Source organism: Canis lupus, chromosome 4 (genome assembly GCF_011100685.1).
Source record: "Canis lupus familiaris isolate Mischka breed German Shepherd chromosome 4, alternate assembly UU_Cfam_GSD_1.0, whole genome shotgun sequence".
Lineage (NCBI taxonomy): Eukaryota > Metazoa > Chordata > Mammalia > Carnivora > Canidae > Canis > Canis lupus.
In genome coordinates this window covers 67,308,334-67,325,453 of record NC_049225.1, presented here as the reverse complement: position 1 = coordinate 67,325,453, position 17,120 = coordinate 67,308,334, and the positions used below count along the sequence as shown (strand labels likewise).

The 17,120-nt window shown below is 38.5% G+C and overlaps 1 protein-coding gene across 4 annotated transcripts in view; it reads left to right on the top strand.

Annotated features, from left to right (window-relative positions):
* Window positions 1-17,120, top strand: part of NNT (nicotinamide nucleotide transhydrogenase) — a 94,277-nt gene that overhangs the window by 33,912 nt on the left and 43,245 nt on the right. For all 4 annotated transcript variants that reach the window (XM_038535151.1, XM_038535149.1, XM_038535150.1 and 1 more), the window contains 4 exons: window positions 11,352-11,485; window positions 11,777-11,968; window positions 12,843-12,996; window positions 16,244-16,405. In XM_038535151.1, coding sequence (XP_038391079.1) covers window positions 11,352-11,485; window positions 11,777-11,968; window positions 12,843-12,996; window positions 16,244-16,405 — 642 coding nt within the window. The remainder of the gene's footprint in view (window positions 1-11,351; window positions 11,486-11,776; window positions 11,969-12,842; window positions 12,997-16,243; window positions 16,406-17,120) is intronic.

Sequence of the window (17,120 nt, the reverse complement as noted above, 5' to 3'; positions counted from 1 at the left end):
AAGATGTAGGCAGGTTTGGTTTCTTCTGAGTCCTGTCCTTGGCTGGTAGATGGTTCTCTTCCTGCTGTGTTCTCACATGGTCTTAGTCTCTTTGTATCCATATTTTCTCTTATTTTAAGGATATTGGTCAGATTGGATTAAGGCCCAGTTTAATTGCCTCATTTTAACTTAATCACCTCTTTAAGGGCCGTATCTCCAAATATAGTCCTATTTTAAGGTACTAGGGGTTAGGGTTTCAACATATGAATTTTCGGGGGACACAGTTCAGCCTAAAACACACATGGATTTTGGTGAACAGCTATTAGTGTTTTCCTTTTTCTCACTTTGTAATTTTGTCTGTCTATGTTTAATCCAGTCACTGGGGATCAGATCTTGGATTTAGGGCCTAATAGAGTAGATTCAGATTCTAGTTCCATGGCTTAATAGCTAGCTAGTGTGTCTCTCTGAATCTCTGATTCCTGATGAAGAAAAAAAAATCCAGTGTAGGGCCTGGCATATAGAGCATCATCCTCTTTTCTGCCATTGGTGGATGCCTGGTCTTGCAGATGCTGCTTGGGACTGAAAGTTAAATTTTTAAAAGAGATTTGAGAGAGAGAGAGAGAGTGTACACTCATGTGTAAGCTGGGGGAGGGGCAGAGAGAGAGAGAGGGAGAATCTCAAGCTGACTCCTTGCTGAGCATGAAGTCCAACTTGGGGCTCCATCTCATGCCCCTGAGATCATGACCTGAGCCAAAATTAAGTTTCAGATACTTCATTGACTGAGCCACCCAGGTGCCCGTTGACTTTTTAAATAGGAAGCTCAGACATTCTCAAGGACTGTATGAAATGTCTGAGACGGTCCTGAAAAACTGTATTTTCTGAAGATGTGCATTTCATTAAGGCTGTTTTGTCAATTAATCCCATTCTGACCTAAATTGAATAACATGGGAAATAAACAGTATTATTTTTACTTTTAAAAATAATCTTTTATGGGGCAGCCCGGGTGGCTCAGTGGTTTAGTGCCGCCACCTTCAGCCCAGGGCCTGATCCTGGAGATCTGGGATCGAGTCCCACGTCGGGCTCCCTGCATGGAGCCTGCTTCTCCCTCTGCCTGTGTCTCTGCCTCTCTCTCTCTCTCTCTGTCTCTGTGTCTCTCATGAATAAATAAATAAAATCTTTAAAAAAATCTTTTAATTATTGTATAAAACTAGGAAAATTAGAACATGTAATAAATCTTCATTGCTTCAATTTTTGAGGCATTTTGGTAGCAAAGGTACATCTAAACATGTGTTGGAAGGAACACAAAGAATTACAATTTATATAAGAATATTATACATTTCCTATCTGTGCTACCATTTAAGTAGGCTATTAAGCAGTAGGCTGCTTTAGTTTTTTAAGAATTCCCATTGCTTATGGAGCCCTGGTAAAATCTTGACTAATTGATTTTTATTTATACAGAATTTTGCAGCTATGAGAGGTAAATTATTAAGATAATCCTTAATTTTTATAAATGTGTCCTTTAATAATTAGGTAAAAGCTTGTTTTTAGGTTTTTTTCTTCAAACCAATCTTTAGGGATTTCTCTAATTTGCTGAAATATGCTGTTGACTAATCATATTTCGTAAGTATTACATTTAGAAATATCTTACAGCATTCGATTTGTGAAAGCCAAGGTTTTGCTGGCCTGACTTTCTCTCTGGTTCCTTATACAAATAATTGTGTAGAGAAAATTTTTCTCTAGTTTTATGGATAGAACTCACATGTAAAGTACTCTGCTTGACTCTTTTAAGCATGGGTCAGAATCTCTATTCATGAACAGAGCTGTCTATAGCCTAGCCAGCGATAACATAGATAGAGAGGTTGAGTCAGTATGTTGCTCCGTGCACCGTGAGGCTGGCTAAATCACAGACCCAGTAGATGATGGATCAGTGGATCAGATATTCAGCAGTTTCTTGCCACCTCCTGTCTATTACATAATCAATTATCTGTTTTTCTCATAGGTATACATATATGCATAAAAAAACCAATTTGTCCTTTTCTGTAGCATTTTTATAGCTTAAGATGCAGTGCTTTAACCCCATCTGTGGTTTTGGAATTCCAAAAGAGCCTTTGGTGTATATCGGTTAGGATAAGTTTGGCTGCCAGAAGCAGAAATTCCAACACATTCTGCCTTAAACAAGAAAGGAGATTTCTTGGAGTGCCTGGGTGGCTCAGTGGTTAAGCGTCTGCCTTCGGCTCAGATCATGATCCCAGGTTTGTGGGATTGAGCCTTGTGTTAGGCACCCTGATCAGTGGGGAGTTTGCTTCTCCTTTCTCTGCTGCTTCCCCTGCTCATGCTTGCTCACTCTTGTCTTTCTGTTTCAAATAAATAAATAAATAAATAAATAAATAAATAAATAAATAAATAAATAAATAAATAAAATCTTTAAATAACAAGAAAGGAGATTTCTTGGGTTATGTCTCTGAAGAAAGTACAGTCATAAGTGTGGATAGGTGTGCTGATATCAGGGGGCTTTAGCTGTGCTCTCCCTGTGTTCTCTGACCTTGCCCTGCTCTGTGAATTGGCCGTATCCTCAGTGATATATAAGGCAGCCGTGGTTTGAGACCTCTGGTGTGTATAACACAAAATCCAGAGTGCAAGACAGGTCAGTTCCGATGGTTCCCTCCTGAAGAGCAAGGAGACTTCTTTTTCAGAAGCCCTTAGCAAACTTTCCCTTGTTCTCTTTCTCTCTCTCTTTTAAAGATTTTATTTATTTATTCACGAGAGACACACAGAGAGGCAGAAACATGCAAAGGGAAAAAGCAGGCTCTTCCCCATGGAGCCTGATGCCGAGCTCGATCCCAGGACCCCAGGATCACAACCTGAGCCAAAAGGAGATGCTCAACCACTGAGCCACCCAGGTGTCCCACTTTCCCTTGTCCTTACTGGCCTTAATTGGGTTAGTGCCCATCTCCGAGCCAATTCACAGAGACAGGGCAATGAGATGCTCCTTGGCTTACATCTGAATTTCTGAACCAGTCACTAATAAGGTTGTGAGATTACCCTTAGGCCAGCCAAGCCTGCTTCTGAAATGGTTTCTGAGATCATTTCTCCTGAAGTTCATTGATGTGGAGAAAATGGAAATCAGAGTAGTGACAAGAGGACGAAGTGGGCACTGGGTAAACAGCAGTGCTCAGTGCAAAATTGTGTTAGATTATAATGACATTTCTTTATGTGCAAATGTTGTAGTTCAGAATATCTTTATGTGCTATATTTTCCATTGAGTCAATGCATAATATGCATTACTTTAAAAATTAACCTTGTCATCTTAGTGCTCTGTTTTGGTTTGGATAAATGTATTCTATAATTTGTATTTTTAATCTCTTTGCTACTATCTTGTTAAATATACTATGATCTTGTTAAAGCAGAGGGTTTTTCTTTTTTTTTTTTTAAGATTTTATTTATTCATGAGAGACACACACAAAGAGAGAGAGAGAGAGAGAGAGGCAGAGACACAGGCAGAGGGAGAAGCAGGCTCCATGCAGGGAGCCCCATGTGGGATTTGATCCTGGGACTTCAGGATCACGTCCTGGGCCAAAGGCAGGTGCTAAACCCCCGAGCTACCCAGGGATCCCAGCAGAGGGTTTTTCTTGAGCTTGTCTTAATTTGATGCCTTATAGGCTAGAAATTCAGGAATTTCCTCATCTGATCACATGCTCTTGAATCATCCCAGTAAATAATACTAAGTGCTTTTTGGAATCATTATAAAATTTTGTGGTAAAAAAAAAAATTGTGGTAAAACCATTTCATCTTGGTGTTCTTGTTCTTTATATTTTTAGTGGTTTCCCCTTAATTTTTTTTTGGGTGTGGTTATTATTTTGTCTGTGAGGGCTTGATTCTTTTCTCAGTAAGATGGAATCTGAGAATTTACTGATTTCAGATGATCATATTGGGCCTGATTCATTCAGTGAGGTATAATATATTGTAAAACTTTCTGGTATATCTTTACCCATTGGTATTTAGTTTAAGCTAAATCACTCTTTTTGAATTTAGTCTTGTAGAGAGGCCAATGAAATATTCTTTTGCTATCTAGTTATAGTTGTTAAAGTGATTTTTATTTTCTTTCTTCCTTTTTTTTTTTTTTTTTTTTTTTTTTTTTTTGAAGTAATCTCTACACCCAGTGTGGGTGATCCTGAGATCAAGAGTCACATGCTCTTCTGAGTAAGCCGGCCAGGTGCCTCTAAAGCTGTTTTTAGAAATGAGTAATTTTTCTAGAAGTTCTTTTTTTTTAAAGATTTACTTTTGGAGAGAGAGAGCAAGCATGGAGTCATGTAGCAAAAGGAGAGGATGAGAGAAAATCTCAATTAGACACCTCACTGCACATGGAGCCGGATATGGGGCTCATTCTCACAACCCTGAGATCATGATCCAAGCAGAAATCAAGAGTTAGATGCTTAACCAACTCAGGCACCTCTAGAAGTTTCTTAATTTTAATACTTTTTAAACTTGATCTTAATATTCATTTAATGAGAAAATATGAGTATGAAAATAATTCTATGAATTTCTTGAAAAGAATTCAATGAGTTTTATAAATTCAATCATATTTAAGAAGGAATTTGTATGGATCACAACCATACATGCATACATCTAGAAACGATGCACATGTGAGGCATTTTTTCAGTCTACAGTTATTTCATGATGTACACAGAGATTCAGGGATACCTTACTCTAATCTGTGCCAGCCCTACTCAACCTAAATAATGGCCAACCAGTTGGGAAACTACAGATTTTTAGATGACTGCTTTACATACCTCAGCTATTTTAGATAAGAAAACTGCTACTTTTGAATGCAACTTCTTGCAGTCCTAAAATATTAGTCTTCAGAGCTATCAGGGAAATTTTCCTTCCTACCCAGCCTGCACATGGTAGGCAATAAATTATTAGTTGAGTGAATGAATGAATGAATGTTTGAACAATGACTGTGAATGCACGATGTCCTGCCATTCTCTTGGCTAAAGTACAGAAATAAATGTCCCCAATTGGGAGGGAACAGAATAATTTTACCAGGGAATGTAATGTCCAAGAACCAGAAGGAACCAAGAAATATTTCATGAAGTTGGATATCCTGCCAGATATTTTACCCAAGCTTGCATTGTACCAAGAAATACATAAAAAAGTTTCTCTATTTTTACATTTTTTGTTGGCATTATTGTTTTGAGGGGAGGTAGTTTGAGGAAATGTAACAATTTTGGTCTTTTTGTGTATCTTATGTTTTGCAGAAAAAATTGTAAAATTAACCGAAATGAGAAGTCAAAGGAGAAAGCCCAGTTGTACCTGCTTTTTTAAAAATAACTTTTTTAAAAAAAATTTTTATTTATTTATGATAGTCACACACAGAGAGAGAGGCAGAGACACAGGCAGAGGGAGAAGCAGGCTCCATGCACTGGAAGCCCAACGTGGGATTCGATCCCGGATCTCCAGGATCGCGCCCTGGGCCAAAGGCAGGCGCTAAACCGCTGCGCCACCCAGGGATCCCTTAAAAATAACTCTTATCTGCCTTTTTAATTAACCCTTCTGACTTTTTATTTTTATTTTATTTATTTATTTTTTCTTAAAGATTTTATTCATCTATTCATGAGAGAGGCAGAGACACAGGCAGAGGGAGAAGCAGGGAACCTGATGTGGGACTCAATCCTGGGACTCCAGGATCACGCCCTGGGCCAAAGGCAGGCGCTAAACTACTGAGCCACTCAGGGATCCCCGACTTTTTTTTTCTTTTTAGATTTTATTTATTTATTTGAGTAGAGTGAGAGAGTGAGAAAGAGAGAACACGTGAGCAAGTGGGGGTGGGTAGAGAGGGGCAGAGGGAGAGGGAGAAGCAGGCTCTCCATGGAGCAGGGAGCCCAATGTAGGGCTGGATCCCAGGACCCTGGGACCACAACGCAAGCTGAAGGCAGACTCCCAACCGACTGAGCTGCCCAGGCACCGCATTAACTCTTCTGACTTCTACAGTTATGTCTTGAAACATCTGATATGATCATTTTATGTTTTATTCTTCTATCTAGACTCTATACCAGGCTGTCTCTGGGGCATATGGGACATGTCTTTATATTTGAAGGATTTGAACTAAACATTGGATATATTCTTCTCCATGTTTTATCATGTAAAAATCTTCCTGTTTCCTATCCATCCGTAGTTTGGTCTCTGTCTCACTCTGGAAGTGTTTTAGAAGTACTTTTTGAAAGGCTGTCCTGGGTAGGCTTCATTTGCTGTAGCAATTTTCAATTGATAAGTAACTATATTGGTCTAGTGCCATTTTTAAGTTGTTTTAATTCTAGTGCAACTCTTTTTTTTAAGAAATATTTATTTATTTGAGAGAGAGAGTATGTGAGTTGGGGAAAAGAATAGAGGGAGAAGGACAAGCAAACTCCATGCTGAGTGTGGAGCCCAACTCCAGATCAGTCCCATAACCCTGAGATCATGACCTGAGCCAAAACCAAGAATTGGCTGCTTCAACAGATGAAGCCGCTCAGGTGCCCCTCTTCTAGTACAACTCGACCTACAGAAGAAACTGGTTGTGGTTATGCAGGGGTACTTTACTATTGTTTTTTTTTTAATTTTTTAAGGATTTTATTTACTTACTCATGAGCGATAGATAGGCAGACTCCCTGTGGGGGGCCTGATGTGGGACTCCATCCTGGGACCCCAGAATCATACCTGAGGCAAAGGCAGACGCTCAACCACTGAGCTGCCCCGGTGCCCCACTATTATTATTATTTTTTAATAAAAGTAGTATGTGACTTTTGGAAATGCAGGAAAGTACAAAGTAGAAAGTAAAGCTCAGCCGTAATCTCTCTACTCAGGAAGAAATACTGTTAATGTTTTACCATTTCCTTTTAGTCTTTTTCCATGCATTTTTATCAGTTGAATCAGAATACAATTTCATTCTTATTTTCCCCATTTAATAGTATATTGTAACTTTTCTCCTTCATATAACTTAATGAGTCATTAAGAAATCATTGTGAATATAGTGGTTTTGTAGAATTTTCTTTTTAGAATGCACCGTATTTTATTTAATGGTTTCCCCAAAGTTGGGCTCTTCATTTAACTTGACATTTTGTCAATTAAAAATGGCCTACCCTTTTTTCTATGTTATTCTAGAGTGTGAGTATATTTTTATTTATTTCCCCTGGATTAATCAAATCTTAGATGTAGAATTATTGGATGAGTAGATATCAATATTTTTGACCAGTTGATACATGTTGATAAACATGTTGGCTTTCCTGAAACTTGTGCAGTTCATAATCTCATAAATAGATCATCCAGCTAATTGTTTCATTTCAACATTATTAATGATTTTTAAAAAGATTTTATTTTTAAGCAATCTCTACACTCAGTTTTGGGCTTGAATTTATAAACCCAAGATCATGAGTCGCATGCTCTACTGAGTGAGCCAGCCAGATGCCCCCATTATTATGATTTTTTTGAGTCTTTCATTTTGAGAGGCAAAAAAAAGTATCTCACTTTTTGTAACTCTGATTCATACTGAGGGTGAACATTTTTTTTTTTTAAGTTTGTTGCCATTTCTCTTAGAATTGACCATTTGAATTTGTTTTTCATGTATTAGGATCTTAGTGTTTTATTTTTGTAAATTTAAATACTGTGAGCTTTTTATTAATTTCTTGTCATTGATTTTTGAGGACTGTAATATATACATATTTCATATTTAAATCTATTGATGCTTTCCCTATTTTCCCTGTTGCCTTAAGAAATACTTTTTAATTCAAAGACTAGAGAAATATTCATCAGGGTTTTTCTTTTTTCTTTTTTTCTATGGGTTGATTCTTTCTCTCTTTTTAAAAGTTTTATTTAAGTAATCTCTATACCCAACATGGGGCTTGAACTCACAACCCTAAAATCAAGAGTCACATTCTCTTCTGACTGAGCCAGCCAGGTGCCCCAGAGGTTGATTCTCTTTTATAATTCATTCTGATCTATAGAGTTTAGGGCAATTTTTAAAAATTTATTTATTTATTCATGACAGACACAGACTGAGAGAGAGAGGCAGAGACATAGGCAGAGGGAGAAGCAGGCTCCTCTCAGGGAGCCCAATGTGGGACTTGATCCCCAATACCAGGATCATGACCTGTGCCAAAGGCAGGTGCCCAACTGATGAGCCACCTGGGCGTCCCTAGTTTAGGGTTTAACTTGAAGTCTGATATTAGGTTTGGGTATATTCTACCCCCCGCCCCCTACTGATCATCTTACTCCTTTTTGTTCCTTCCATTTCGTGATGCCATATTTATCATATGTTAGGTTTTTACCCTAGTAGGCCATCAGGGTAAGATAGTATTTTGAAATGCCTTCTCAGTCTTTCCTCTTCTTGAACTATTCTTTTGAGGACTTGCTCATTTGGAACTTTTATGTACTACCCTGCTCCTCTTTTGGCTCTCTTTTTTTCCCTTCTGTTTTCAATTTTCATTTCTGTACTTTTCAGAATTTTCAAAAAATTAATCCACATGTGAATGCTTAAAGCCAGCTGCACTGTTATAGTCATCATTATATTCCCTGTAGCCTTTAAGGATTTTTTTTTAATTATAGAATTAAAACTGGCTCTTATAGAAAATTTAGGGGATAAGGAAAAAGTACAAAGAAGAAAATATTCTTACCACTCCAAAAGATATCCTGCTATGGTTAAACATTACATGATGTAGAATTTACTAGAAACTATATAGTATATGTAGTATTTTACGTATGTATATAAATCTATATGAAACGTTCATATATATATAAAATTGTTCTACCTCATGGCAGCAGCCTATCCATACTATTTCCTTGTGTGCATTTTACTGAAAATAGTTTCATGTATTCTAAATGTTCCTTTGTGACTTAAATACATTTTAACTCCCCCTCTAGTTATTTGACTAAATAAATTATTTTATGTGAAAGAATATCCTATTCTTTTAAAAGTGATAGAACTTGAGTGACAGTACAGACAGAACACTTATTATCTTTGTTAAGATGCATGCATGTTTATGTGTGTGTGTCTGTGCATTTAAAGTTGTGTCAGCTACCGCATAATTGTTTGGTGAAGGTTGAGTGAGTAAAATCGAAGACAAGTAAGTAGTATATCAAATGTTTTCTAGGGAGCCTGAATGGTTTTGGGCACTTGAGGTCTTGTGAAGTCAGTAGGATTACAGTCCAGGAACTGATCCTTAGCTATAGGTGGGCAGAAAAGAAGAAGGAATCCAGAATTTTTAGAACAGGAGGATTAGATGCCAAAACAGATTTGCAAAGTTGATGGCTGTAAAGTTGGTGCAGTTAGAAGTCAAGGGGGGTGGACCTGGACCTAAATCACAGGTTAATATGCTTTAAATCATATCAGCCTAAGACCGGAGGGAAAAAATTAGATGTGAGGAGATGCTGTAGCAAACAAGAGGGTGGTTAATGGAGAAGAGGCTGTGGACTGCAGAAGGGGAAGGTAGATGATTGTAAACATCTAGAAAGTACACATTGGCACTTTAAATTTGCCAGTTTCTCTGGATGCAACCAATTGGTCCTAGCTTTAAACTGTTGTGGAGCTAAGCAGCCTGCCCTTTTTAGGGGTGAGAGGGGAAGAGTCCTCAGACGTATGTTGTTTGCATCCCCAAATTCTCATGTTTGAGTGAAATTTAAATGTTCAAGATGGCTTTGTTGGATTGTAGTGTGGAGAGTAGAGGAAAGGAATAGTTCCAGAGAATTTTGAGAAGTGATGAAACCACTAGGACTTCAGAGTGTTGTCTTTGGGGAAAATATCTTCTCATTCTTGAAATTTCATGGTGATCCAAAAGATTATCCAAAAAACCATGTGGCAGCTAGCTCCTTGTGGCTGGAGCAGAAGGTCCAGTGGGGTAGTAATGAGAGAGAATGTGAGAAAGAATGCTTATACTCAGGGAGGAAGGCCTTCAGTAATAGGAGGCTTGGGATTTGGACTTTAACTTGTAATTATGAAGTTTGCATCGAGATAGAGAGAGATACTATATAAATACCCATTTGTGCCTTTACAACGTTTTTTCCCACATGTGCTACAAATCTTTATTTTTCTTTTTTGAATTGCATGTATTCCAAACAAGTAGATTGAAAAGCAGATTATTATAGTGCAAATTTTATCGTATGTTAATTTTCATTTATAAAATTGGTGATGTTTTCACTAAAATCCTGTAAACACAGAGTTGAAAACTTTCTAAAAGAGGAGATAAGATACTTTGGCTCTTAACTATCTGCTTTCCTACTGTCAGTCTCAAGTTTATTTCCTTTGTCTTTTGGCTGATGTATGTATCGTTCTGTGAAATGAACATGGTAATATACTGACAGTGTGGGCCACGTTGAACATAACTAATATACTTTAGCTTAAAAAATCCTTGTGTTTGGTGCTTTATCATCATCTTCTTTTTTTTTTTTTTAAGATTTTATTTATTCATGAGAGACAGAGAGAGAGTGAGAGGCAGAGACACAGGCAGAGGGAGAAGCAGGCTCCATGCAGGGAGCCCGATGTGGGACTCAATCTCGGGTCTTCAGAATCACGCCCTGGGCTAAAGGTGGCGCTAAACCACTGAGCCACCCAGGCTGCCTGGTGCTTTATCTTCTATATAAGAATTAGTGAATAAATTTAAAAAGTGAACTATCTCATGACTAGATTGTTCCGTAAGAACAGGGATCTTTTCTGTTTACCTGCCAGTATATTCTGAGCACCAGGGCTTGACTCCTCAGAAGCCGAATAAATAGTGTTAAGGGGGAAAAAAAGTATATGAGTGTTTTCCAATCCCAATCCCAAATTGGGATTTCCTGTTGTCTTCATTTTATGGCATTTCCCTGTCTCTCCTTGACTGTATCCTGTGTTAAATGAAGATTAATATAACATGTAGGAAAATATGGTGAAGTTTGTTATGATATTTGGAAATATTCCATTTTGTAATTCATAAATTACTATTGAATATTCCCTTGACATCTGTGAGCTTTATGAATTGTCCAATTTAGGTGCGCATAGCTTCTTTAATAGCTTACTGTTATGCATTTAAAAAAAAACAATAGACAAAATGTTTGTCTTCATGAGTGGTCCTGGATATAAACCAGTATGGAAGAAGAGCGCTGGGATTTCCATGCTGAGTAAGTAAACGGCAAGGCTGGCTTGCTGGCTAGATGGCTCCCTCCTGCATATTGACTTTGGAGTTCATACTTACTGTAGTTCCTCCTAGGAGGATGACCGATTTCACCTCTGTGATGAACTTTTGGGGTATCTTGAAAGAGTTAAAATTTCAGATGTTAAATTTTTGAGTATCCAGAGACTACAGTAATAATTAGGAGAGTTTTAAGAAGTATAGTATAATTTGTACTGTTTTCTTTGATTTTATTAGGTAAAAAAGCTCCAGTTTTATTTAGTAAAGAAATGATTGAGTCAATGAAGGAAGGTTCAGTTGTTGTGGATTTGGCTGCTGAGGCTGGCGGAAACTTTGAAACTACTAAGCCAGGAGAACTTTATGTTCATAAGGTACAGCAAACAGCTTCTTCTATCTATAAAGTAACTCCCATGTCTTTAGTGCTTTGTAAGAGAGTGTTTATTCGTTTAAGGATTCAGAGAAACTGAGGCCTGAAAATTTTTAAAATTAAAAATAGGCATATTTAAAGAAAGCTCTTTTTGAAATCTGTACTTGTGAGATGTGTATATGTTTATAAAGATCTATAATTTCACAATTTAGCCTTGACTATGACTGAGAAGTATCCTAGAAGGAATGTGAACTGATAGAACTAGACCTTTCTGACTGTATTTTTGTTCATGTAGGGAGTTACTCACATAGGCTACACAGACCTTCCCAGCCGAATGGCCACTCAGGCCAGTACCCTGTATTCCAACAACATCACCAAGCTCCTGAAGGCCATCAGCCCTGACAAAGATAATTTTTATTTTGAAGTGAAAGACGACTTTGACTTTGGTACAATGGGTCATGTCATTAGAGGAACTGTAGTGATGAAGGTAAGTAAGTAAAGAGACCTGTTCCTTCCTGAGTTTTAGGACTTCTATTTATGAAAGGATCCTATTTTGGAATTGAGGTATCATCTAGTAATGTGTTCATTTGTTGGGTTTATGCCAGTGAAAATTGTTTAGAAATGCAGAACAATTTCACAGAGAAAATCAGTAAGAATATCACAGAGGCTTAGATACACATGAGCTGATCGAAAATATGCGCTGCTTTTGAAAAACAGAAACAAACAGAACTTAATAAAGTAAAAATTAAACTTTCCCTCTGCTACCTATTATCTTTTAGGGGATTGATCTATATTTTTCCATATATGTTCTGTGCACATAGAAATTGTATATCTATGCATGCAACAAACAAATATTTATATATACATATGTATTTTTATAAAGTAAGTTATAAATGTCATGAATTTATTTAAGATTATATTTAAGGGGCACCTGGCTGGCTCAGACAGTAGAGCGTATGACTCTTGATCTTGGGGTTGTAAGTTCAACCCCCATGTTGGGTATAGAGATTGCTTAACAATAAATCTTAAAAAAAATAATTAATTAATTAATTAATTATTTTTAAAAGATTTTATTTATTTATTTATTCATGAGAGACACAGAGAGAGGGAGAGAGGCAGAGACACAGGCAGAGGGAGAAGCGGGCTCCATATAGGGAGCCCAACATGGGACTCGATCCCGGGTCTCCATGATCACGCCTGGGCTGAAGGCAGTGCTAAACTGCTGAGCCACCAGGGCTGACCCTAAAAAAATTATATTTAAAAAGAGCAACACCCCCCCCCCCAGGACTGTCACTATCTTCTGTGTTTTTGAAATGCTGGGTTGACTGTTGAAAAAATTCTGTTTTTCTAATTTCTATTAGGATGGTGAAGTGATTTTCCCCGCTCCCACCCCCAAAAATATTCCTCAAGGTGCCCCAGTAAAACCGAAGACGGTAGCTGAGCTGGAAGCTGAGAAAGCAGCTACCGTCACCCCCTTTAGGAAGACGATGTCTACGGCTTCTGGATATACAGCAGGTGAGGACCACATTCATGAGGGTTGAGTCCTGATTATTTGGATTTTGTAAGAAATGCATTAATTGGCAAAATTGGTGAATGAAATCCTGTTGTTCTCCTTTGGATTCCATTAGGAAGTGGGCCTGGTGGAAACAAGTTTTTGTTAATGTGTTATTAGTCTGTCCTCCACAGCTTTGGAGACTGCATTGATGGTTGACCCCAGAGATACAGGCACTTGGCACTTGCTGGTTACTAGAGTGAATGTGTAAAAGCATATACAGGCTGTTAATGCTTTTCTTTCATAGAAAACATTTCAAATATGGCTGTTAATAGTTTTACCTTACATCAAATACATCGAGTGTGTGCCAGATTGTGTTTAAGTGCCTATAAATGTGGTTATTTATTTATCTTTACGAGTTATAAAAATCAGTTGTGATCATCTGCACATGGGTAAGACTGGGGGCCACATGTTTGCATTGAAGAGTAAACGGTATGAGACAGGAATAGCCCTGACTGATGGTCTAACATCCTAAGTTCTTCACCTGGTAAAAAAATTCAGTTTTTAAGTTTTCATTTCTTTCTTCACAATTTAACACAGATTCTTTGCTTTTTAGTTCATCTGTATGAACACATTACACAGTCATTGTAAAATAGTGATAAATATTCATTTTGGTTATGAATTGTTAGAGTGAAATATGGACATTTGGTTTTAAATTGGCTTCTCCTCATAGAATGAATTAAAAGTATTTAGATCTACTTAGAGCCAAAGCAAACACAAAACAAAAGCAAACTATAAAGCATTAAGGACCAGCACCAGGCACACAATTCTTGTAGCCTCAGCATTCTCCAAATTCCCATGCGAGCCCAGATGTTTGAACAAGAAATATGTAACTCTCCTGAATAAAGAGCAAGTCTCAGCAAAATGACTGAAAAGCCTCTAGTTGCGAACATGGTGAATAAATGGGGCAGTGTCCCTACTTGCACTTAACTTGTTAAAAAAAAAAAAAAAAGAAACCAGATAATTATATTATACCTGCCGAGGATTCTTGAAAGGACTGTAAATTTCCATTTCTCTTTGCTCTTGGTAAGGATATACAGTGAGGCACATCTGATGGTTTTTTTTCCTCCTAGATTTTTCCCTTGTTTGTTAAGTCAAGGTTTATTGCTTTTTAATAGATAGGACATTAGCATATTTTAGTGAATAAGGAATGGCCTTATATTTAAACTTCCTTCTTTATAATAAAAACCAGTATTTTTCTTTTATGTGTGTGTTAGGAATCTATTTGAATAGCATTCTTCAAAGAATATGATTTGCTTTCTTTTCCCTTTTTTTCTCTACCTTTTTTTTTTTTTTTAACCTTTAGTCACAAGTTTTACTGAGCATAAAAGTAAAAAACATCCCTAGCTAGTGGGAGCCCAACTGGGCCCTAGAGGGTCCCAGCCCACCTAGCCCACAGACAGAGTCACAGTGAAAGGGTGACTCACAAACGTGGCTGCTCCCGGCATCTCAAAATTTCCATCTTCTCCAGTCCCCAAAAAAACTTCCATCCATCAACCTAAGTCAGTAAGCCATGAATTATTGAGCTCACAGGATACAGATCATGAATATGTATGTGTGTGTTTAGAAGACAAGATTGTAAAACAAATGGGCTCCACGGTGGCTTATAGGAAGCCAGCACACATGCCTTTAAGGAAATGGCTGGAATCTTTCTATCTGTGTCTACTGTTCAGGCATGGTTTGAGCACACAAGAGATGGTGGGGAGATGACCCTGTTATCTCTTTCCTTTGTTATAAAGACTGTAGAAATAGCATATTAGACATTATTAAACATGCTATAGAAAAGATATTAGTTTATTAAAGAGTTGATAAAAAGCCTTCAGATATGTGATTTCTTAGATGCCCAACAAAAAATGGACTCCAGATTATGATAATTTAGTGCTTCTGGATTAACATGGTCATTTCATGAATGCCAGGCATTGTGCTAAAGACTTCATATGCCTTAACCTGTTTACTCCTTACAAGACCTCAGTGAGGTGGGCATATTATTATTTTCTTTTTCCAGATGAGGACAGAGAGGGTTAATAGTTTTACAGATGATGATCCTATAGCACAGAGAAGTTAAGTAACTTGCCTGAGATCACATAGCTGGCAAGCAGTAGGCCCACGATTTGAGTGAGGCAGTCTGGCTTATGAAAACATATTCCTTTTTTTTTTTTTTTAAGATTTTATTTATTTATTCATGAGACACATAGAGGCAGAGACACAGGCAGAGGGAGAAGCAGGCTCCTGTGGGGAACCCGATGCGGGACTCGATCCCAGGACCCTGGGATCATGACCTGAGCCAAAGGCAGATGCTCAGGCACTGAGCCACCTGGGTGCCCCTAGTGTGCCATTTATAAATACTTTACATCAAGGGAAAAAAGTACATTATTTAAGAAAGTTGAATTCCATCTCCCTGGTCCCCCATTAGCATTCTGTTTTTACTGACCACTAGGTAACCCTTCCTTCTGTTGCAGAACAGCCATCCACATGTTTGCTATTAGGAAAGGCAATAATTAAAGATGTATGTTCGGAGCTGACTGTTTGTATTCTGCACATTCTTAATTTAATTTGTATTTTTTTTCCTTTTCTTTGTAAAACCCTGTTTGCTGACTTGGTGTTGAGGCTGGAGCTGACTGCCCTGGCCAGCAATCCAGTCCAGATTCAGGAGCAATTGCAAAACTTCTGTCCCGGGTGGGTGGAAGCCATATGTTTTGGGGAGGTGCTGGAGTGAATGAAATCCTTCCTACTCTTTTTAAAATCCCTCTTCCTCAGCCAAAGCTGAGTGACGTGAAATTGGCTTCAAAAAAGTCCTGTCTTGTAAAGGTCGTGTCTTGCCCAAGTAGAAAATGCTTTCGTAGATCCTGTATAGGTCTATAATTCTGGAACGAAAACACTTGTATAAACACATGTGGCATTGTCAGTGAAAGTTAAAACAGGGAAGAGGACAATGGGGAAATTGTTACTAAGGTGACTCATAAATTTTACTAGATCCTTACAGCTCATTTTGTTTTGGGAGGTCGTGGTCAGGAAGTTGAGTTTTGTTCGTAATACCTTCAACCTCCCCACCTTCGCCTGGAACCCAATTGTGAAATGTGTAAAAAATCTCATTATTGGGTGTAGAATTTAAAAGCATTGACTATTTCACATGTTTGTTTGTGGTGTGGGTGTGTGTGCTTTTAATCTTGAGATAATTGGATGTCAGCTCACACTCTTCTCTCTCTGTAGGTCTCACTGGGATACTGGGTTTGGGCCTTGTGGCGCCCAATTTAGCCTTTTCCCAGATGGTGACCACGTTTGGCTTGGCCGGCATCGTGGGCTACCACACTGTCTGGGGAGTGACCCCTGCCCTCCACTCACCACTGATGTCTGTGACTAACGCAATCTCAGGTTTGTTCCTCGCTTTTTTTCCCTCACCTTAGGTTTTCGTGGGCTTATTCAGCTTTCCAACTACTTTCAATGGGGTTTCTAAAAGTGTTTGTTTACAAGTTGTATGGCTTGGCATCTGAGGTGGTGGTTGTGGTGATTTGGGGTCCCAGAGGAGGCAGGGGTGAGGCTAGAAGTGAGGGGCTGAGCCATGTGGCAGGCCGTTGGGCTGCTCTTATTTCAAGCAGTGCCGAGCCATTGTTATTTCTTTCAATTGTAATTAACTTTAGAGAAAGGATTCCTCTGATACCACAGAATCATAAGTGCAGCATCCTTTAGGGGCTCTTCTTAGATTCATCTAAACATTCAGCCTAGCAAGTCTGCAGGAGGCCATACCTGTCATCAGATTCACTGTGAAGCCTTTGGAATGGAAAACGCAGCTGGACAGCCAGGGTAGCATAGCGTCAGGTGTTTCTTTTTGGCGTGAGTCTTCATAGTGGTCCATGCAACGGTCCCCACAGCTGCTCGGGAGCTAGTCTCTTAGGCCCCCAGGAATGCTCAGATCTGAGGCAGGAGACTCACACCAGGCAGGTGTGGGACCTGCCCTAGCTTGGAAGCCTCACTCGCACAGCTTCCAGGGTCTCTGAGGGGACCATGGCTAATTCCAATGGCACTGTACTTGGGAAAGCTCCAAGTTATGGCTTCACCATCATATACTTAGAGTTCATGCGTAGTTCCT